Source organism: Gavialis gangeticus, unplaced genomic scaffold (genome assembly GCF_001723915.1).
Source record: "Gavialis gangeticus isolate Ggan-Ray unplaced genomic scaffold, GavGan_comp1, whole genome shotgun sequence".
NCBI classification, from domain to species: Eukaryota; Metazoa; Chordata; order Crocodylia; family Gavialidae; genus Gavialis; species Gavialis gangeticus.
The window spans coordinates 5315827-5339402 of record NW_017729001.1 but is presented as its reverse complement, the minus strand read 5'-3'; the positions used below and the strand labels follow the sequence as shown (position 1 = coordinate 5339402).

The following is a 23576-nucleotide window of genomic DNA, read 5'->3' as shown; positions in this document are numbered from 1 at the left end:
GCATTATGGCAAAGAAGAAAACATTTCCTTGAATGAAAGAGTTTAGTCTAGGTGATTTCTTCTCAGTTCTTCTCAGCTCCTGTTCCTCCCTTCTTTCGAGACCTTCCTTCCAAACCCCATCTAGAATAGACAAGTTACTGCGTCCCTGTACTACATCCCATTCCCTCTCCAACTCACAATACTCTCCTTACCCACAATTCCTCCTTCCTCTGCTTCTGAGAGTAGCTCTACAGTATTTGTCACCTATTTCAAGGCCATCCTTCTGTTCTACCCCTCTCCAACTCACCCTTTCTCCAGCAGCCACACTCTTCCGTCAACAATCTTTAGTTTTAACATTGATCTCCCAATATTTTTCTATGCAATCTGGCATCTGTTCTTTCAAGCAGCCCTTCATATCACTCATTTTCTTCTCTTTCTCTATAATCTATCCTCTAGTTCTCTTCCACCTACATCTACTTTTCAATCCCCTTTCCCCATCTCCTATATTCTTTTTCCTAGAAAACTGTTCCATGCCAAATTATCTTTCCTCATTCTCCCATTCTTTCCTGAAGTTGACCTTCCATTTCCATCAAGTTTTTTTTTCATGCTGAAGCACACAGCAAATCAGACACACTCAATGAGGTTAGTCTTCTCTTCAAAGAGCCATCAGTTATATAAGCAGGCAGTTCACTATACAATGATATCTAGCTAAATAAAGCAGTGGAGATGCAATCATTTTTATTTTTCTTTAAAGTAAACGTGCATTGATACCAAACGCCAACAATATCATATTGCAAAAGGTACTGCAGCATCATGCTCTCGTTGTTTCTGTTTATCTTCTTTTAAACACTGACAATATTTTAGAACTCTAGCGAACATTTTCAAATTAAACAAAGTTATTTCTCTTGAGTTTCTGAAGCTGGCTTTGGTTTAATGGCATTGTAGGAGTTCTCTCTTGGGAAACCAAATGGTGATATATAAGTAGGAGAAGAAAATTTGAAGACACCAACTGAACCAACTTTCAAGTAAAGGTCAAGTGAGGGAAAGCTCACACAGACTTAGACAATAATTAAAGCTAGAAAACATTTCCCATCTTTCCATTACTACTCTTCTCTTGCCCTATACCCCAAATCTACTATAGATGGAAAAGCCATTTGGAAGAGGTTTAAATGCAAGTTTTGGTTCCCTAAGTACACTGAAATTATACTCCTCTACAACAAACTAGGCAAACTAGGTTACAGGAGGAAAAAACAGTGAGAAAGAAACAGTTCCCAGCTGCTGTAGTTCAATTCTTTCCTTAAGAGCCAATCAAGAGAGATCGGCCTGGGAATTCAAGTTCAGATGTGCACTCAAAGTGCCATTGTTGGATTTACAAATTATCCCTTGGATGAATTTAAGTCAACACTTTTGAAAGTCACAATTCCATCAGCTTATGCATGGTCTGTTGGGTCTTTTCTTTTTCCACTTAAACCACCATGTTCCTACTGCTATGCTAAACTATTAATTTATCCAGTGAAAGGACTCATGCGTACAGCCATTTTATGCTGTGTTGCAAGGTGAGCATCATCAACACTCTGTTTTGTTCCAAGCACAGGTGCAGCAAGTGATCTAGCAGCATTGTGCTACTTACTGAGATTTCACAAGCATCGGATTGACAGACAGTCTATTAAATTGTAAACAAAAAACAAGGTTAAGATAAAAAACCAAAGACTGGATTTGGGCATTTTTTAACTGGATTCCATCTCCTCCACACAGCTGCCCTTGCTGAAGTGCAAGTAATTGACATGCATATTGCATTCTCAGGAAGCCCAGTTCTATGGCTGCTGCTGGGAACAGCTCCCACTTACTTCAATAAAAGTTGTTTGCCTGAAGCAGCTGCAGAATTAGGCTCTGGAATTCATTCCATTAAAAAAAATACTGCATCCAACATAACACACTATAAGAAGGTACTTATGCAAGAGATCTTCTTTCCTTACACACAGTATCCCTCTTCAATGGGGTGGGCAGGTTGTTAGCTTGTTCCGCATACTAACATCTCATTTAGGACACTAATTCTTACACAAGTTGAAATATGCAGCACACTCAATACAATTAAAATATAGTTAACAACTTAATAAACCTCTACAAGTTATGAAAAGGGTTTTCTTTTTTGTTACGAGTTCTTTAAATTCTTCCTTGCCATGAAAGCAATAAGAAAGAATTGAGGTAAGTTGGGTCAACAGTACTCGGTATATGTTTAAGTTACTGAAACATCAATTGTGCGCAGCTATGGCTGAAGTGTTATTCCAAATTACAACACTGTAAAAATGGCACTTAATTACTTCATATATTTTTTATCCCTCACAGGTCCTCCATGTCCTGCCAAACCAAAGTAAAGATACAAACAAGCATACATTCAGCTAGTAGTGAAGACAAAATACTGTTGCAGGAGTACAAGCTGTATTCTATTCTACCTCTTATATGTAATGATAAATTTAATCTGAATCCTTATGCTTACTGATGATACATGAAACAGAACTATCATCACTTGAAGTATCAGCTAGAATTTCCAGTTCTGAGGGCACTGAACTTGTGCACTGAACAGATCAGATGTAATTGTCATTGAGGCAAAATATATGTGGAAACACCATCGTAAGTTTACATACCGATTGCTGACTATAACCAATAAATGTTTCATTAAAAGGAAAACTTTAAATATTACTGAACAAAAATGCTAAATTGACTTCCCTTGAAAAATGAAATATTTTTATTCGCAGGAAGGCAGAGGTGGCAAAAGCATTCACATACTTTTCATGAGGTACCCCAATCCTGATTCACTGGCCATTTTTATGAACATTTTTATGTTTCTATGTGTTCTCTAAGCTCTAGGGTTTCAGCTACAGGCTCTTTTGCTGAGACTGTAAATTGGTGTCAGACCATGGTAATGTTTTTAATAATATGTAGAGCAATCTACTAGGAAATGGCCAGACCACCCATCATTTTGCATGACACAAAATAGCTTTCCATTACTAATTATTTTCAGATGTTATGTTGGAATTCAAATGGTGAACTAGAAGTGAAAGGATTATTTCCTATTATCAGTGCCATGAACCAACCAGACCCATCATTTAATTTAAAGAAATGTTTGACATTGTCTATAAAAATGTGTTTTTCACTAAAAAATGATTTTTTTAAAAATCAAAGGGCACTTGAATCTTTTTTTTTTTTTTTTTTAAATGGAAAGCGTATCAACTGGCGTTAGATATGTGCAATCTTTGGTAAAATTCTGAGCTAGACTCTTCCATGCAGAGGAGCTATTTTGTATCACCACGTGGTAAAATCAAGCCATACAGGGGTAGATGGAGGTACACCCCTTTTGTTGTGCAATGCACAGCTGAGGCCAGAACCTGCACTGGCAAGACTGGAATTCAGGAGATGGATGCCACTATTGCTTACCCCCACTTTTCTCCTACCAAATTCAGTGGCAGGCAAGAGGATGGGGAGGTGAGTGGCATTCATCCCCTGGGTTCTGAAGCCATACAACCAGGCTTCAGCCTCAGCTGCACTGATAAACTGGTGAGCTTAGAGAGCTCACTGAACATGTGCTACACATCCCAAGCCATACAACAAGAAAAGACGACCCAAGATGATCATCTAGTTCAGGGAGCAGCAACCTTTTTATAAATGGTGGGATGCCAGTTGTGACTCAGTTGCCACTGCAGGCCACCAATCCCCTCTGCCACCATTGGCTACTCCTTCCCTTGGCAGCATCCAAGCTGCATCCTTTTGCATGCCATTGCCTCCACTGCCAGTTCTTGTCCCCAGCAGCAGTGGACAGGGCAAGTAAGGCAGCACAGCTGAGCAGCACCTGCCATAGGGAATAAGAGTAGTAAGGAGGGCTGAGGAAGGGATTGGTGGCACAATGCAGAGGGATGTGCCAGGATGAGCTGAATGCCACTGATATCCCCATGGACTACACTGGAAGTTCGCAGTCCAGATCTAATCACTTCACTGGCCTTATCTGACCTGTGGGCCTTAAGATGCCAACCTATGATCTGCTGCAAGGTAATCTTCTGGGATGCAAGTCCCAGACCACACCATTTTCTGCTGTCAGCAGGGTGGACAAGGCAGTACAGCTGCAATAAACAGGATGCAGGTGAGGCTCTTCTATGAACTGCTGATCTCAAGCAGCCATACTGGGATTGCAGTAACAGCTGCAGTAATTTAAGCCAGTCTGAAAGCTGCTCTGAATTTATATCCAGAAGATTAGCTCCAGGATCAAGAAAGTAAAAGATTAACATCATACCACTTTTATTTGCACTTGTGCACACGAAACACTCATGTACCATCTGCCTTGTATGTCCCATAGCTGAAGATCTGGCCCTTAAATTATGATTCCAGAGGCAATTTACAGGTCTCATGATGGGAGACAAAATAAAAAATAAGACTGATATCCCAAATCACCACATTATATGTCCTACAATTAAATATAATCGTATCTTGCTGGAATCCTATGATCCCTGCTGACTTCCTGCCCCTGGGGCAGGAGGCTGGACTCGATCTTCTGAGGTCCCTTCCAGCCCAAATGTCTATGAATCTATAAGTAGAGGGCACCTGTCAAAATTATATTTGAATACCTCTGTTTCTGTCAATTCTGGGATAAGAATGTAAAATGTACTGTTTGTGCTGCTCAACAACTAAGTCAGCAATGGACATTCCCCAAGGATTAATGATTAGCTGACAGCAGTCAATACCATGAATTTCAGCCAGTTAACTTCAGTAAATGCCCTGCAATAAAGAGGTGCCTGATTAATTCCAGAATACCAGTATTTTTTTCTGATGACTAATTTTTTTGCTGGTTTTATCAGACTGCATGGATTACTGCCAGCATTACAGTTATTATCCCAGAAAACTGCTCAACATGTAGGACAATGTCAAGACTTTGTACTTGATTTTGTTCATAGCAAGGCTCACAGTACAACATTTTCAAAGCTGGGTGCCTTAAGTTAGGCTCCAACACAGGGGTAGGCAATTATTTCAGGTGGAGGGCCGCTTACTGAGTTTTGGCAAGCTATCAAGGGCCGCATGACAGGCAGCCAGGGGCAGACGGATATTGATTTTCTTAACTTTTTAGGGGCCCCACAGGCCAGATAGAATGGCCTGGTGGGCCACATTTGGCCCGCGGGCTACATTTTGCCCACCCCTGCTCTAACATATCTGTAAGTACTTATGAATTCCAATACACAGTTTTATTGGTGGTAACAAAAACTGTTGCTCAGCACAACAAAAGATCAAGCTTCTTATTCAGGTGCCTAAGTATAGAAAGAGACCTCCCAACACCCATGCTCTTTTTACCCCTTCCATCATCAAGTACCCTGAACAGAAGATTCACAATATACTTCATCCTGAATTCTTGCATCTGAATCCAATTTTGAATGTCTGTATTGTGGAATTAAATAAAATAGATGTTTTAAATTTTAGTTAAGTTAAACTGCAAGTTGTAAGATGACTGTGACAGTTCAGTGGAAAATTGTTGGCTTTGTATGTTAGAGTAAAAATAGAAAAAATGTTTGTTTTTTGTATTTAAGTGTTTTGCTTTATTTTTTTGCAGCCTTAAAATAGTAGAAAAATGTGTCTGTTAGTTTTAAGATAACAGAAAGTGTATGTTTGTTATCCTTTTTAAAAGCATATAAGCTGAATAATTCTGCTTAAAAAGAAAAATCTCCCCTAAATTATCTCCTACAGCTAGAACTCTAAATAAATTTTATTTATTTAGAGTTCTAGCTGTAGCTACTAACCTAACCCTAAAATCTCCACGTATTTTTCCACAACAGTATCTTAGCAATAGCATGAATGACACTTACATTCACAACAGACTCCTTGAACTTGATGTGAAGTCTGTAATTAGAAAGTGCAATGATGGCATCTTCTGCTCGTCCCACGTACTCTGTGCTCTCACCATGAAGCTCAATGAAGGGGACCTTCAAAATGGAAGGAAAAACCTTTTAGAAATCATGTGCTGAAGATGTGCATGTCCTTGTATATGTCCACTCAAGCAGCTCAGGCAGATGCCCAAAAAGTGGCACCTGAGAGCGAGAATCACAGGTTAGATTTTGTCCAGATGTCCTCTGCAGCCTTCCTAACTTTCTCACCATGTTTTCCTTTGCAACTGAAAACTTCTCTCCTTAGTCTTAGCCCAAGTTGAATTATTCTAGGAAGTCTGAGCAAAATTCTATCAGGTCTTAAAAAAAAAATAGTTCTGGTATAACTTAAGACAAAAGTTCTGCTTGGAAAAGTAAGCTACTTGCTACTTCTTGTATATCTGCAATCATAGCTACTTACATCAGGCCACAGAAATACTATTTTTGTTAACCCTACAGAGCCAACAGAGCTAAGAGATATATTTCATTTCTTTTTGAGCACTAGCAAATAAATCGGTTTGGTTTCAGAAATACCTATATTAAGATATTCCAAAACTTACTATGTAAGCATCTTGATCTAACAGCAATCCAATTTAGCATCCAAGGTCCTTTATACAGAGAGCTGGGGGAGGTATGTGATTCTGAAGATGATTTTAAAAAAAGTAGTCAATAGGAAGCACTAATTTCTGGGGTGTGCTTGCATGCCTGTCCTCTGTAATGAGTTTGGGCACCTTACTCAGGCTGAGCATTAAGCACTTGTATTTATTTGCAATTTCTTATATCTCCTACTGTTCCTGAAAGCTGTCACTGTAGTGGTACCTTTTCCCACTAGTTTTGCAATTACAGCACCAGTAAGTAGGAGACAAAGTTCTCGGTCAGTGGTTCTCAACCTTCTTAGACTCAAGGCATCCCTACCTAACTTTTGTGAATTGAGGCAGAAAGCAGGGTAGAAATGCACCTTACAGACTAACTAATTAGAGATGTATACACTTTCGTAAGCCAAAGCTCACTTCACTAGATGCTGTGAACGGACATGCACAGAACAGTCTATCAAACAGAAAGAGTGATTTTAATACAAAAGACAGGGAAGGGAGGGAGGGAAAAAAGTGTTGGGAGGGGCAAACAAAGTAATAAACCCATAGAGATAAAGTAGTCACACAAAAGCTAATACAAGGTATTAGCATGCCCTGTTACTCAGGTAATGGGCTAAGATTTGATAGTCCCTATTAAGGCGTCCAGTTTATGGCTGATTTCTTGTTTTGCAATTTCACATTCACGTCAGTTTTTAAAGTTCCACAGTTTCAAGAGGACAGCTATGAAATGTCCAGGAAGGTTTAAGTGTTCTGCCACAGGCTCTTGTGTGTTTTTGGACTTGATGCAAGATCAGTGTCCGCTCATTCTTTCACATTAATATACAGAGGGGCATTGTAAGCTGGTGATTGCATATATGACATCGGTAGGGGAGGAAGTGAAAAAAACTTGGATCTGTGTTATGTGATCTAGTGGCAACATGGTATGACCTGATGAGGGGGCACAGCTTGTATCTGAGTCCATTGCAAGGGTTACTGCCTCAGTAAGAATAGGATTTAGGCAGCCTGTTGCTTGAGAGATACTATTTGAGGTTGGGGACCTGTCTGTTAACCAAGACAGGTTTGTCCCCCATGTCTACCCAAGAGTCATCATTTTCCAGGAGGGGGTGGAAGACAAACCTGTCCATAATATACAGGGGAGCCACAAAGGTCCTTCTGTTCCTTCATTAAAATAGCATCTAGGTCATATAGAACCCCCAGAAGCAAAGAAGGATAGCAGGCCATGGCATACACGTGGAAAGCACAAAGGCACTGTCCCATACTTAACCTTCATTTATCAAGAGATTATCCACATGTATACTACTCATGACTCACAACCAAAGATCTCATGACCTGCTGGTGGGTGCCGGGAGTCTAGTGAAACAACTATTAAAAACCAGCTCTGCAAAAGCAAGTGCTGGATCTGAAGCAGACTGCTGAAGAATAGTAGTACTTGATGAAAGTGTCAAGTAAACTCAAATAGTTCTTCCATAAATTTTGCAAAATGCAGAGGCTGCTTGATCTGATAGACTGAGTCCTGATCTACGCAGAGGGACACAAATGAAATGTCATATAGCTAGTTCTAAGACAGGTTGAAAATAATTGAGATAGCCTTTATCCATACAAAGCCTGATCTTTCAACTTGTCAGAAAAAGGCAGAAAACGGGAAAATTCCTGAATTATCTCTTTTTGTTCAAAGAAGAGGAAAGAGACTTGGCAACACCTAATGTATGAAGTGTTACCTTCTTGCCTAATATGAAGGTAGGGAAAGAAAATTGGCAAGTAGTGACTCCTTTTAGATGAATACTTTAGACATTATCAAGAACTCTGGGTGAGGTATTAATGTTGTCCCGCCTTTACTGAATACTGTACATGGAGGTCCTGTGCAGGATTTCTGTCTCCTATTTTTCTAGGTAAAGATATAGCCATAAAGAGGCAGCCTTCAGGCAGATAGTAGAAGGAACAGGTTGCTAAAGGAATGGTTTTAAGCACCCCAGAGAACAGTGCCTCTTGGGTCAGGTGGGTCTCTATTCCCTGCACAGCTGTCCCACTTTGCTACTCTGGCTTCCTTACTGTCCTATTGCTGGGCGACTAACCCTATGGATTCTCAGCCGATGGATCTCTGACTGCTCACTCCCCTGTAGCAGAGGTTCCCAACCCTCAGGCCATGGCCCAGTATTGGGCTGCGAAGGGTTGGCTGCTGGTCTGCAGAAGGGTTGGCTGCTGGACAGGAAGTTGAGAAGTGACCAGCATACTGCGGACCAGCAGCCAACCCGCAGCATGCCGGTCACTTCCAGTTTGCAGTATGCTGGTCTGCAGTTTGCCAGTCCACAGTCACTTCCGGTCCATGGTCTAAAAAAGGTTGGGAACAACTGCCTTGGAGCCAGAATATACTGAGCAATTTTCTTCCCTTCCCTGACTCCCGCTACAGATTTCCCTGCTCTGGCTTCCCCCTTAAAGTAATGAGAGTCCTGGCTCCCTGTTACAGTGCCAAAAAAGTGTCAGAACTAGAAGCTACTAGGAGAGTACTACATGCTTAAGGACAAGGTACTTCAGTACTGGGAGCCTGGAATCTGATGCATCAGCACCAGTTAGAAGGTGAATAACTTAAGTGGCACCAAAATGGTTCTGTGACCTTCAGTACTGAGTCATCAAGGGGACCCAACACAGACTCAGAACTGCCTCCTAATTTAAATTTATTTGGTGCTGAGCCAAAGTCTGAATCACCATCCCACTGGGAGAGATGTTTCTTCCTTCCCCTCTTTGAACACTTGAATGGCGTGTGCACAGCTGCAAAATTTGTGATTCGGCTCTGGTCACCCAAATATGCCTATTGAGCACGTACATTTGAATCCGCATTTCCTACTTTTAAGCAAAGTGCTGTAACCACCAGGTTGCAAACTAGTGTCACCAGTCACTACCGAGGTATGTTCAATAGGCACATGCACATCTGTACACCCATAAATGAATCAAAAATTGTACCCCAGTGCCAAAAACTGCAATTATCCCACTGCATCCATGTTATTTAAGTACACAAGGAAGGGCATCTATACATGAGCAGCAAGTCAGAACAGACTCAATTAATCAAGTCTGCTGAAGCATGGTAATTACCACACTCCAGCAGCCTCCTGAAACTTGTGCATCAGCATCCTCATAATTAAAAATGGTGGCAGAGGCGCTTTATCTAAAACTCGTTTGACAAGCTTTAGAGCATCCCCGCTACCATTTTTAAGCATGGGGATGCGGATACATGAGACACTCCAGGCGCGTTAATTCAAGCGGCTCTCAGAGCTGCTCTAATTAAAGTGCTCCGTCTCCCCCACTCACGAAGCACGTGTATAAACAATCAAAAAACGGAAACAGGGTTTAGCCCTAACTGTTCTTGAACCCACAATTATCCTGCAGTAAGTGAAAGCTAAAGTGTGGCAGTTTATGCCTGAAAGAAACAGAACGAAATTGCCCCACTTTTGTTTTAATTTACCACAGGGAAATTGCAGGCACATGAACAGTTATTACATGTCAGCTCTTCTGTTGTAATCTCTACCTACTGTTAAGCCTTTTCAATTTAACCATTTTTCCATAACCTAAAAGGTAAAGTTTGAGGCAAATTCTCACAGCTTTTTGTGCCCTTTTGGAAGAGCAACAGTATAAAGAATACTTGAATAGCACATGATCTTCACTACCGCAGAAGTACTTAGACTGTCTGCCACGAAAGGAAAGAACTGCCTCCAGTTTAAATCCAAGACTTGAGACTCACCATGTCCAAGGAGTTCCAGTGCCTTCTGGATTCCAAATGTTTTCCTTTCTACCTTTTTCTCTCCCTCCTTCCCTACCTTTTTCTTTGTTAATGGGCCTATTAGCTACATACATCTAACCACACTAACTAGAATTAGGACACTAACTCAAGAGAAAACAAATCACATAGTACAGAAAGATGCTGACACCACTGATGGATGATAAGAAGGAAACGAAGTGTGTTTGCAGCCAGCCTAGCCTTTATATCTTCAGTTCTGGAGATCACACAGGGCACAGGCCCACCCCCAACAGACACTGCTGTCCAACAAGGTTTGATCATATGTGTAGGGGGTGCCTGTGCGTCTGAAATGAAATACATGTAAATAGGAACTAGTAATTAAAAACAGCTAAACCCAAACTATCAAGATTTGACAGAAGTCAGTGAATTATGGGCAGTAAGCATAAGGGAATTTACAAATATCTAACTGCAAGACAGCAAACTCCTCAAAACCACCAAAAAACCCTACTGTATAATTACTAAGTTGAAATATCACACGTGTAAAAACATCTACAAATTCTGTGAGTTGAGAGCTTCTTTCAGTTCTTCAACTGCTAAATTTTCATTTGCAATGTTGAATTTCTATGTTTACCTAATCTGGACTTTGAACTGCCTCCTTATTTATATCAATTTGGTATAAACATGAAAACGTGTGCTGCTACTCTTTTACCTAGTATTGGGGAAAATTACACCTATGAATTTATCACCAACAAAAAGTTGCACTGGTTTAACTAAAGATGTCACAAAACTGACTGAGGTTAAGTTAGAAACCCCAGTTTATATGAATTAGAAATAGACCAAGTTAAACCCAAATAAACAACTTTTCAACTGGAGCAGATGCGTCTACCTAGAGCAGGGGTGGGCAAAATGCGACCTGGGGGCTGGATGTGGCCCGCCAGGCCATTCTATCAGGCCCACGGAGCCTCTGAAAAAAACTTAGAAAATTAATATTAATCTGCCCTGGGCTGCCCGTCATGTGGCCTTCAATGGCCTGTGAAAACTCAGTAAGTGGCCCTCTGCCCAAAATAATTGCCTGCCCTGACCTATAGTTTGATACCAGTTTAATTGATCATGTTAAAAAGTCAGTTGCAGAAAATTGCTTTGACATTGAAAAATCTAAAATTATTTTTTGGCACTTGTCTTGCAATGTATAAAATGTATTTTTTTTTAATTTCAAAATTATTTCACTTAGGTAGTGCTAATTAAGGAACAAAATATTTGCTACATTTGGGTGGAGGAGGGGAAATCAAAAATTTCTACAGGACTGAAGAGTCTCATGAGTGTGATAAATGAGTATCCCCTGTGATTTCCAGATAGTCAAAGGTATTCTATAGGATTGATTCAAAAGGAAGTTTTTATTTTCTCAAACCATTATCTCCACTATCAGTGCACAGAATTTCCAAGTAAACTTCCGGGTCAGAGTTGGAATCATACAACTGATCTACTGTGAGTGCATCTACACGAGATGCTTTACTGCATGCTATATTAATCTAATGCACAGTAAAGTGTCACCGTCTACACGCACGCAACAATTATTGTGTAGCAGATTAGTCTAATGCACCATGTAGATAAAGGTACTAGAAATCAGCACATTAAACTAATGCACCAAAGTGCACATAAAGACTGACTGGGAGCAAACTGCTTTTGGTCAGCCTTGGCAGCAAGGGGCAGGGACAGCTGTCCTGGCTCTGTGTGATGCTGCCTGCCAGCCATGTGAAGACTGGGACCAGCCCCTATGCCCCTGCAAGCCAGAGACTAGCACCCAGGGGAGCCTGGAGCTCCCCCTAGCTGCTGCATGGGGGCAGAGCAGGGCAGGAACAGCTCTAGATTGAACTGTTCCCATCAGGAGCAAATTTGCTCCTGACAGATGCATGTTCAGATGCGTAGGGGGTGCAATTTAATGCGCCTGAATTTTCAGTACAGAAAACTCAGGTCCATTAACTGCACATTGTAGATGCACCCTCTATGTTGTAACTTTAATCGCGCAAAGAATGGTCCAGTCATTACCTGCAGGTTCTCATCCTCACGGATCAGCTGTTTTCTGGGAAAGATTTGATTAGCCTGGATGCATTCAAGGCTGTGCTGAGTTTCTTCATCCTATGAAACAAAACCCTACAATTAATTTCAACATTGTTATTCATCCACAGAAGAAGTCTTTGTTGACTTTTTGAAGATAAGTTTCCAGTGACCAATGAAGACTTGAGCATGATGAATTATTACAAGAATGTAGTTACAAATGGATAACTGAAATTATGTAATAACTGGTTTGTTTGTTTGGTTTTTTTACATACTTAGCAGAAAAAAATTCTTAAATAGAGATTGTGGATCTCCTTTTTTGTTAATTGCTAAAAGATGAAGCAAAGTATATCCTTTTAATTTTAAATGAAAACATTAGGAATTGAACTCAATCTTGATGCTGGGGGTTGGGGTGGTGCAGGTGCTAAAGCATATAGTTGACAGCCCAGAGGTTGCAAGTTTGAGGCCATAGCAGAAGTGCTCATGGTGGAGCCTGTCAGATTCATTGAATCTGTGAATTCTGCTAAATAACTTGTCACAAGGACACAAAAAAGAAAAAGAAGTTTTGGTGCTGAACAAATCTGTATTACTCTTCCATAATCCTGTAGTGTGTTATAAAACAGTATTAAAGATTAATTTAAATTACTTCTGCAATCCATCTCTTATAAAAATACCTTGTACAATACTTGACTAATTCATCTCAATTTGGATGGAAGAATAATGCCTTAAATTCAATGCCATCCTAATGTCAGAGGACAAGAATGGAATTATGCAGAATATTATCAGAAAATTAAAATACAAATCGGTCAAAGATACATATAAAGTTAGGTACAACCATCCTTTCAGGTCAGCTGGCAGTCTGAAGAGAGATATCTATCAGGTAATGAGAAGAGAATCTTAATATTACATTCTTTGAACAATTCAGATAATTGTTTCTAGTGGAAAAACACTTGTTTACACAAATAACCTGATTACACTGTGTTTATCGGTTTTATTAGCACTGCTGCCAGTGCCTGAAGCAGACCACCAAGATGAGAGTCAGGCCACCACCCAACAGGGCCCTGAAAGGCAAGTTTGGGTGAGACAGTGGGCACTTTGTCCTGCTGTGCAGCCAAGCCTGCAACACCACACAGTGCTTCCGGAAATATATCAGCTGCTGCTAGACGTGATTTGAGGGGCAGCAGGAGCTGGGGGTCTTGCTGCTCCTAGCCTCAACTGTCAGACAGACCAGTCACCTGTTGTATCACAACCTGCCTGGAAAGGTTCCTGAAGGATGCCATGCAGGCCAAGTACATCAGTAACCTGAAGGTGGAAACTGACCAAGGCCAAGTCTTTGAGGTCACTTTGAAGTGGGACCCCAACAACCACTCTATGCTTCTCATGAACTTTATGCACTTCACAGACTGGTATTTTATTCATCAGGCCCATCTTAACTGCCTCCCACTCAAATGGCACCATTCGCTATGACCACTCAGAGAAGAGGTGCCAGAGTTCCAGCTATGAGAGTGAGATCCCTGCCGTATGTCCAATGCGGCTGCAAGCTCTATGAGAGAGAGTGGCAAATGCATCACAACGCCATACAGGACCCATTGGTGAAGGCCATCACAGCACAGATCAGGAGGCTAGCTGTGAACCATGCTGTCCCAGGCTGAGACAATTGGCAGTACCCAAACATTGTTCTAACAGATGAGGACAGCAAAAGGATCCTGATAATTGACATGACACAACACGGGCCAGTAAGAAGACACCCAACCAGGACCACCCACCAGAAGCAATAGCAAGGGGATGGGCTGAACACCCCGCATACCCCATAGACCTACAAAGACCATTAATGCCTTTGAATATTACCGACCCCAGCAATTGTACACTGCATGCTAAAATGTGTAAGACTATCTTATCACCCTACAATTCTGTATCAGTCTGGTTGCCATGCACAGCATCTTACCTCTCTTCCTGTCACAGCATGGCACAGGAGCTACTTAACCCCTTTACCCTGGGGGGAACATAGGCTAACTGTATGTTTTAGATTACGTCAGCTATGCTTAGTTGGTACATTCCAACTATGTACTCATGTAGGTACCAGAGATGTGGGTTTTCAGGAAAAAACTGAGTTGGAAAAATTTCCAATGCCCTAAATAGAGCATGATCTGATTTAGCATGTTTATTAGACTTATATTTAGTAAACATAACTAAAAAGTTACCCCCATGTTAATTTTATGACCCAACAACCACAAGTATTAGAACTGAAATTTGTTTATGAAAAAAGTTAAATACAGCACACTTAATGTGGTTTAAATGTTATATTCAAACAAAGTCAAAGCTTTATGTGGAAAGAAATTATTTTTATTGGAATACTTGTAAAAATGTCACGACAACACACAATAGCATGCACTCCACTAACGTTGTTTGTTTAAATTTAAGAAAACAAACCCAAAGGCACCGCCCCCTGTTGACACACTAATGTTAGCACGCCCAAGGAACTGTGCAGGATATGCCGTAAGTGTCCACTTATCTTCAACAGTGTTTAACTCTCTTCCACTGAGGTCACTGTGGCACCTCCAGTTTCACTGTCACTATCTGTAGAAGCACTTGGAACTAACACGTAGTGCATTTCAGAATCAGATTGAGGCAAACCTGATCCAGAACTACTTGAACCATGTTCTCTTTCACTAAAGGATGGTTTTACTAATGAGTCTAGGGGCATGGGGAACTTATCATCACACTGCATCTTCTCCACTAATGGTGCTTCTGACTGATCCAGAAGCAAGAGATTTTGAGAAATTGAAATAAGCTTAGTAGTGTGTTCATTTGTTAGTCTATTCCTCTTTTTTGTCTTGACTGAGTTGAAAGCCTTTCAGGTCCATTTACAAGAAGCTGCTCTTGATGGAATGCTTAGGATCCTTAGAGCAATCCTGGACAACAGCTGGGTGTTACAGTATCCCTTCCACCACGTGAGAGGAGACATATTCTCTGCTGCCCACCAAATGATGTCTTTGTTCCTAAGTTTTTCTTTTGCACAATACTTGGCAATGTCTGTCATCAAGGCTATTTCATCAGTGTTGGGGACACTCTTAGCTACTCCCATAATTGTATCAAGAACAGTAGATAATTCATCTTCTGATAAATGTTGTCCTCTTTGTTGAGGATCCAAAAGGTTTGCTGCCAGATAAACTGGATGAGAGCAAAACTCAGATCTCTTAGTAAAGATTTGTTTTACTACTACTACTTTTTTGGATAGAGGTGAAGAAGGCAGAAGCTCAATTAAATTTTCATTCAGTTGTCTGAATATCTCTGGAATATTTGAAAGGCTTGGTGTATCTCCTTCAAGTTTCTTGATAGCCATTGAAAACAGTAGTAGCAAATTGAACGCTCCTTGAACTTGAATCCAGAACACGTTGTTGAGAATCTGCTTCTGAATGTTCACAGGAATAATCTGGGATACTGTCATCTATTGAAGCACGCTGCAAAAAGTTTTCTGTGTGCAGCAAGCCATGTAAACACTTTGTAGCTGAGCCCCATCTAGTTTCTCCTGGCTATAAAAGTGCACTTTCCCGCCCCTGCTTCTCTTTCTATAATTTCTTCGAAGTCTGATTAGCAGCATGATGATTGTTGAATACCTTCACAATCGCTTTGCAGTTTGTCAATATTGTCTTCATTGTATTCATACTTGCTATGTCCATTGCCAGAAGATTCACCACATGAGCAAGACAGCCAAATACTATTAAATGAGGATACTCTGCCTTTACTATTTGCCATGCAGGTTTCACGTTACTTGCATTATTATTACAAGGGCTTGTACCCTGGAGGGACCTGCACTTTCAATCTCTTTGTTCAGTAATTTGGCTATGTATTCACCTGTATGATGAGAAGAATTTGGTAGCAACTGCTTTCAGGAATATTGGTTCAGGTGTTGCTTTCCTTGTATATCAGTCCATCCATCTGACATCAGTCAGTGATTCTGCTTGACCAATCCTTTGAATAACCATTGTTTGAGCTCTGTCACACTCTCTATCTAAGAGAGAATGTGATAAGCGATACCATCAGGCTAACTTATATGATGGGTGAATTAGTTTGTAATGTTCCTTCCAGTACTGATTTTCAGTTATGGAAAGAGGTGTACCACTTGCAAACACAGCTCAAGGTAATGTCTCATCTGCTTCTCCTTGATCTTCTTTCGATGTTTTGTCCACAAAGCTTGATAAAAAGACTGACCGTCTTGAACAGCAGCTCATGGTGGATTGCATATCTGGTAACAGTGATCTTGAAAGCGAGGGTCCTGCTGCTTCCTCCCCCAGACCTGGCAGCTCTATATTTTCATTGTCCATTTTTTGCAAATCTGCTATATCACTTGAGCTACCAAGTTCCTGCAACAAAAGGGGGAAAAGATTTTTATTTTAGCCTATTCTAGTCTGGCCTTATCTATTGGAAGGATGGATGGAAGGATGCTTCCCCCCCCTGCCAGAAAGAACACTGATGCTCAACTTGCTGCTCAGTTGCCCTGGGACTGCAGAGCCAAAGGGAAGTAGTCTGGTCTCTGCCATTGACTAGAGGACTCAGCTCACTCTGCGGGGTTGAAATAGTTAACTATTTATCTATTATGCAATTTAAAAAATATATATTGTTAAGCCTAAGCCATTTTGGGTGCTTAGTGTAAACAGAAAAGCAGGATACAAATATTTTAAATAAATAAACCAAAAAACAAACGACAGTCCAGTTGCATTTACAGCTTTTAAAATTATAATGTTTTAAACCAATATAGATGCTAATCCATAGTGTGTGTTATTTAACATATTAATTTGTTTACTTACATAGGATTTCTGAAGTAGACTTTTCTCAGATGATGTTGTTCCATCATTTGGTTGTATTAGCTTTCTGTATATGGCTTGTACTCTTTCAGGACACTTTCTACATGTTATTAAATGCTTCTTCATTCTTGTTGCATTGTTAGCATACTCCTGGCTGCAATGTTTACACCTACCAACTTCCTTCCTTCCTTCAGTGGCTTGAACTTCACTATAATGATGCCCCACACTAGTTGTTTTTTTTTTTTTCTTCAGATTACGCATTATTATGACTACTTCAAAGCAAAAGCACTATGACACTAACAGATTATATGCAAACACTTCCAACTCTGCCAACTCAAGAAAAGAAATGAGACACTGCTCTGTGTTTGCTCAACTGAAAGTGAAACGAAAATTAATCATAGTTTTAGGTTTGGTTTTGCTTTCACTTGCAGTCTGAGATGAAATAAGAATTTTAGCTTTGGTTTTGATTTGACCTGCACAGCCAATTAGGTGAATTCATAACTTGATTTTTTATTTGGATTATTATCCGAGTGTTACCCTCCTGTTTACAAATCAATAAAACATATATTTACTCTCTCACACTTCCTCGGGATAATCACCTGAAAACATTAGTTACAACATCAAAACTGCCAAGATTGCCTAATATTGTATTGGCATCCATTCATGGTTGGAAATGAATTTTATGAAACAATGAATTTTTAGAAATGGAAAATTTCCCATGAAAAAATAAAGCAACGGAAAATTTTCAGCCCCACATCTTTGGTAGCTAGAATGCACAGGGTCCTGTATTCCCTTGCAACTCTACAAAGCCATGTAAATAGCCACAAATTTTAACGTTTTTAACAAAGTTTTAAATCTATTCTTAAAAAAACAAGTTGAAAGATGTACAAGTTTCCCTCAATTTATTGCAGATTCTGTATATGCGAATTCGCTCCTACGCAATGAGCATTTTTAGACCCATAATTCGTTATATGGAAGGTAAATTCACTCTTATGCAAATCGGCATAGCCCCGCTCCGCACCCAAACAGGTAAGTCTGTGGAGGGAGGGGAAAGGGCCTTGGGGTTGGGACCCCACTCACCTCAGCCCCTGCTGCAGCAGCCCAGGATGCCAGCTGTGGAGGGAACCGTCAGTGGGTGCAGTGGGGGAGGGGGGGCACTTCTTGCTGCTCTGCACGCCCTGCGAGGGCTGGGGGACTGTGTCAGGCTCTTCCCAGGGGGCGCGTACCCTCAGACCTGTGTGGGATGACAGCAGGCTGCTGCTGGAGGCTGGAACCAGTGGCAGCACCAGGCTGTTGCCGGCGTTTGGTGCAGCCCACCCCGCACCCACTGACAGTTCCCTCCGCAGCTGGCGCCGGTTGCTCCCAGGGCTGCTACAGGCTAGGGTGAGTGCGGACAAGCTGCTCCACGCCCTGTGCTGCCCAGGGCTCTGCTTGTTCCCACTCACCCCAACCTGTGCTGCAGCAGCCCCAGGAGCAGCTGACACCAGCTGCTTGCACCGGGGGACAGTGCAGCCCAGAAGCTGGGCTGAGTAGGGACAGGTGGAGCCCAGGCGCTGGCAGACAGGCAGAAAACGATGCAGCCCAGCAACTGGAGGCAGCTGGCGCCAGCCATTCCCAGGGCCACTGCAGCAGGGGCTGAGGTGAGTGCTGCTCTGTTCCCTCTGCTTTGCTCTCTTGTGCAGGCCCAGGAGTGGCACTCCTCCCTCTACCCCTTCCCTAGTCCCAGCTTCACTCCCTCTCTCACCACCATGTGAACCTATCCCTATTTGTTACATTATAAAGTGGGTTCACTTTATGCAAATTCAATTTATGCGCCATTCTCCGGAAATGCATTTACTGCACAAATCAAGGGAAACCTGTAGTAGCAAAAGGACTACTGCCAAAAACAGGGCTCAATCTTACAGTGTAGACAAGTCTTAAATCATATTTTAACTAAGTCTTCTAGAGGGACACATTTCAGCTCCTTTTGTTCCTGGTTGCTATTGCTGGCATTCTCAAGGCAATGTTTCTGCAGTGCCTAACCACTCAAAAAATAAGTTACAGTACAATATTAGTAGCCATAGGTTTAGCAAGTGGAGGAGAAAGGAGAATTTTCCTGGTTCTTCCTCATGTCACACAATTGTTGCAGATAAAATTAATTGGAATACTGTGCAGAGCTCTAGAAATCCTTCCCATCATCCCCCAAGAAAAATGTGTTGTGGATACCCTAATTACAAACATAAACATCCAACTAAAAATTTACATATGTGAAGCAGGGAACCTCCCATCTTCTCCTCTCATTTGGGTTGCATCAAACCAATATTAAAGAACATTCAAAGAACATATTTCAACAAAGTTCATTCCTCTCCACTGTGACCTTGCCAAACCAAAATGGCACTCTTTTACAGCATTCTCATTAGTAAATCCCAAAAGGATCTTGCAAAGGAAAGCAGTCATCACTAACTCCCAGTTCCACCCCCCCGCAAATGAAGGGTATGTGGCATCTTAGAGACTTAACTGGTTTAGAGAAGCATAAGTTTTTTCTGTGCAACAGCCTGCTTCGTTGGCTATGAAAGCTTATGCCACTCTCAACCAGTTAGCCTCTAAAACACCACCCCATTCTGTCTTCAGGCTAACACAGCTAACCAACTCTGTTAATCCCAAAGATAAATTCTACTATATTTTATATGTCTAGATTGCACTCATAGCCACAAAACTGCAATGCTGGCCATAGTTTGGATTCTATGTACACCTGCATAACTACACTCACCCTGTGATTGCCTTCTGAACACACTCAGAAGGCTGTGCAGTGGCACTGGCTATGTAGGTTTCAGGACAGAGCAGAAATGCCCAGACCCATGCATAACACCAGGTAAGTCCCGAAACTATTGTAATGGACAAAACACAAGAGGGAAGAGATTTTACCCACTTTTCAGCCCTAAAAACTTGTAGTTAAAGCACCTGCCCAGGAAGCGAAAGTTCCAGGCTCTAGGCCTCCCTTTGCCAAAAAGTGGGAAATGAAGTTTCAATCTTCCTGTGGGTAAAGTGTTTGCACGAGAAGGCCATGAGCTAGTCATTGCCTATATCATCCTCTTGCTGGCATCTTGAAAAGGGACAACTAGGCAGCCAGGAGGGGAACATGCATGTCGCCATGAAGGGGACAGCAAGCTGGAGAGAGAGGTTCAGTGAGAGGAGACGCTTCCCTGGGGAAAAGGGGTTTCTGGCTCCTTGTCCTAGGGGTTTTTCTGCATCTCATATTTAATATTCATTGGAAGGGAAAAAAGTGAGATAATATCTGCTTACTTGGCAGTACAAGAACACAAGCAGAGCAGTGTCCAGAGCAGTTCCTCACTTACTGAGCCACAAGGGAAAGCTCCCTCTAAATTGTTCTACTTGTGGCCCAACATATCTTCTCTTCTTGGCTGCCAAGTGAATTAGCTTCAATAGAATGGATGGAGGGTTCTGTTAGTCCAGCTTAGGCCGGTGGTAAGGGCACCCTGCTACGTAGTAAATGTGTGCTCAAGCCTCCTCTGGCTGAAAGGGGTCTAGAATTTAGGTTTCCGACTCTCTGGGCAAGTGCCTATTCAGTTAAAAGGCAGGTGGATGGGTATACTTCCTCAAGTGTCAAACCATCCTCCTCCATGGACCTGTCATGTTCTCAGGTAGAATAAGACTGTGTCCAATTGTAAGTGGTCACAACAGATCCCTTCTGAATGGGCTCAGAAGAACAAGTCTAATTGCTCAGGTAGGAGCAAGATCTTAGCTACCAAAAAGTGGAGTTGGATTTGGGCCCATAAGTCTAACTTCAATTGCTTATACTAAAGTTCAGGTAGATGGTATGGTATAGCATGGTAACACCTTACAGACCAACTTGTTTGGACAGGCATCAGCTTTTGGAGACAACAACCTACTTCATCAGATGCTATAAATGGACTACAGATTTAAAAGGAGGCTACGCTAGCTACAGATTCCGGCACTCCATCTGAGACCAGAAGCACTGAAGAACTCAAGCTGCAGTTAATCCTCTACCACCTAATACATCCTGGGTTTGGTACAGAAAGTCAGGGAACATGTGCAAACTGAATGGGTACAGCTGGTAAAACCCACACTCTTAGAGTACAAAGTGAAGGCACACAGACTAGAATGCACATATATACAAATACTTGAAGAAAAACCAAATATGTTATTAGCAGGTGTCTTCCTACAGCGCTGGTTAATAAGGGCATGAGAGAGAAAACAGCCCTGACCTTAGTGCTGAACTTGAACCTTGATATATTACAGCTAAGGATCAACTTTCTCATGCTTTAGCCTGCTTTGACCTGGTCAGTCCTGAAATAAAAGAAACATTTGCTTACCATGACAGCCCCACAGTAGGAGGAGAAATCCTCGCCTGCTCACAACACACCAAGGATCTTCTTTATGTAATAGTAAAAGCTGAAAAACAAAATGACAAAGCATATGTAAGACTTCACTTTCTTTTCTTTAGGCAAACACATTGTTTTAAAACCATGCTAATTTCCAATGATCAAGGATCTAGCTACGAGAAAACCCCAAGTAAATAGCACAATTGTGAACAGATGAAGATAGTGCACACTAACTTGCCTCCAGGCACAGAAGCTCCATTATGAAATGCATCTGGTTCCTGCAATTCATTCTGAATAATCAGGTTGGAGTGGACTGCTGAGAGAGTGTTAGTTTGATTGTAGCAATTAAACCAGTCTGTTTGTATCACTTAAATTAAAACTTATCAGCTTTCAAGGCCACCCTGAAAGCTCCCCTGAGTCATCTAAAAGGCAGATTCATAGATTATAATGCCAGAAAAAAAACACTATATTTAGTTTGACTTTGTGTAAAACACAGACCATAAGATTTCCCTGAAAGAGTTTTTGTTTATACTACAACATACTTTTTAGAAAAATATCTAATCTTAATTTTATATTCTAATGGTTAGTTACCCTTGCTGTTAAAATGAGTTCCTACTTCCTGGTTTCGGTCCGAAGCTTCCAGCCACTGAATTTTGTTATACCTATGTCTGTTAGACTGAAGAATCCTTGATTACCAAATTTCTGTTCCTTTATAGATACTTATGTACTGTGATCCAGTCATGCTTTAAAACTTTTTTTTTTTTGATAAGCCAGAGTAAGCCAGACTTGATTCTCAAATCATTCTTGTGGTCCTTCTCTGAACCGTCTTCCAATTTACCAGTTTCCATATTGAATTATGGACATCAGAATGAGACACAGTATACTAACAGATTATCTTGTAAAATAAAAAGGATATTAGATTCCTCATTGCCTGTAATCATGATCATTCTCTACTGCTTCAAATCCTGCTTCTCCATGGCCAGCAACAGGGGGTTTCTGAGCTGAGAGCTACTCATCATGAGGAAAATGAGATGGGGACAGAGTTTGAAAAGGAAAAGGAAGGAGTATGAATACTGAGAGAGGCTGGACCTGAAGATAGCAGCTGGGGGAAATGGAGGTTTGAGCTGGAAATGCTGGTTATGAAAAGGGATCTAAACTAGTTGTATTTACCATTCCACCACTTACTTAAGGTATTTGCGTCACTATTATACATATAAAAGTATGTAGTTTGCTTAATCTAAATTATATGATCAATATAATCCAAATATCCTCAGACTAGACACCAAACTTGATCCACTACAGAATCATTCATTTTTATATAAATGAAACATTATAATTAAAATATTATGGATCTATGTGCTGGCTCAAAAATTACCGAACCCCCCCCCCCCAAAACAGTAGAGGTCCATTGCTGACCAATTAATTAAATTAGTGAAAATGAAGAGTTAATCTTTAAGCAGTGTTGTACAACATGTAGAAGGAAAAAACTGTTATTACAGGTGTGGTGGGCTCGCTGCTTTTGCCTGGCAAGCCTGGCTTGGAGAAGGACACTTGGGATTGGTAGAACATTTCCAATAATCAGGTAACAGCTGGGAGGGGGCGGGGGGATGCAAGGCGCCCAGGACCCGATTGAAGACTGTGCTTTATAGGTCCGGCAGACATCGAGGCAGAGCCTCCAGTGTAAATAAAATGCAGATGCAGCGAGTGATGGCGAGGAGAGAGGAGCTCCAGAGACGACCATATGGACCCTGCCTGAGCCTCGACGAAGTGTGGATCGGTGCATGGAGAGCCAGCCCTGGGAGCAGCTTGAGGCTGCTCAGGCCCCACATGGTGCGCAGGTCGGTGTATGCAAAGCCGGCCCTGGGAGCAGCTCAAGGCTGCTGAAGTTAGCCCCAGCTCTAGGCCACATAACCAGAGCCCCGCAGTGTGGCTCAGCATTAAACTAAAAGAGCCCCAGTGCCCAGAGCAGGGCCCAGGAAGGGGAAAGACCGCTGGCATGAGGCTGGGCAATCGGAGCCAGTGAGGGCTCAGCTCCCATAGCAGCTCCCTGGGTGCCCAGTGCGGGGCACAGGGCCCAGAGGAAAGAACCCTCAACTCAAGGCCAATGCTTCCAGGAGGCCTGAGATGGTGTGGGGACCCAGAGGCCAGATCAACAGCCCCCAGAGGAAGGA

The 23576-nt window shown here is 41.7% G+C and overlaps 1 protein-coding gene across 4 annotated transcripts in view; it reads right to left on the bottom strand.

The window, feature by feature from the left end:
• Positions 1-23576, bottom strand: part of MTMR3 (myotubularin related protein 3) — a 119557-nt gene that overhangs the window by 92330 nt on the left and 3651 nt on the right. For all 4 annotated transcript variants that reach the window (XM_019506732.1, XM_019506733.1, XM_019506735.1 and 1 more), the window contains exons 2-4: positions 21397-21475; positions 12249-12338; positions 5823-5939 (exon numbers count right to left, since the gene is read on the bottom strand). In XM_019506732.1, the coding sequence (XP_019362277.1) occupies positions 5823-5939; positions 12249-12338; positions 21397-21399 (210 nt within the window). In that variant the 5' untranslated portion in view covers positions 21400-21475. The remainder of the gene's footprint in view (positions 1-5822; positions 5940-12248; positions 12339-21396; positions 21476-23576) is intronic.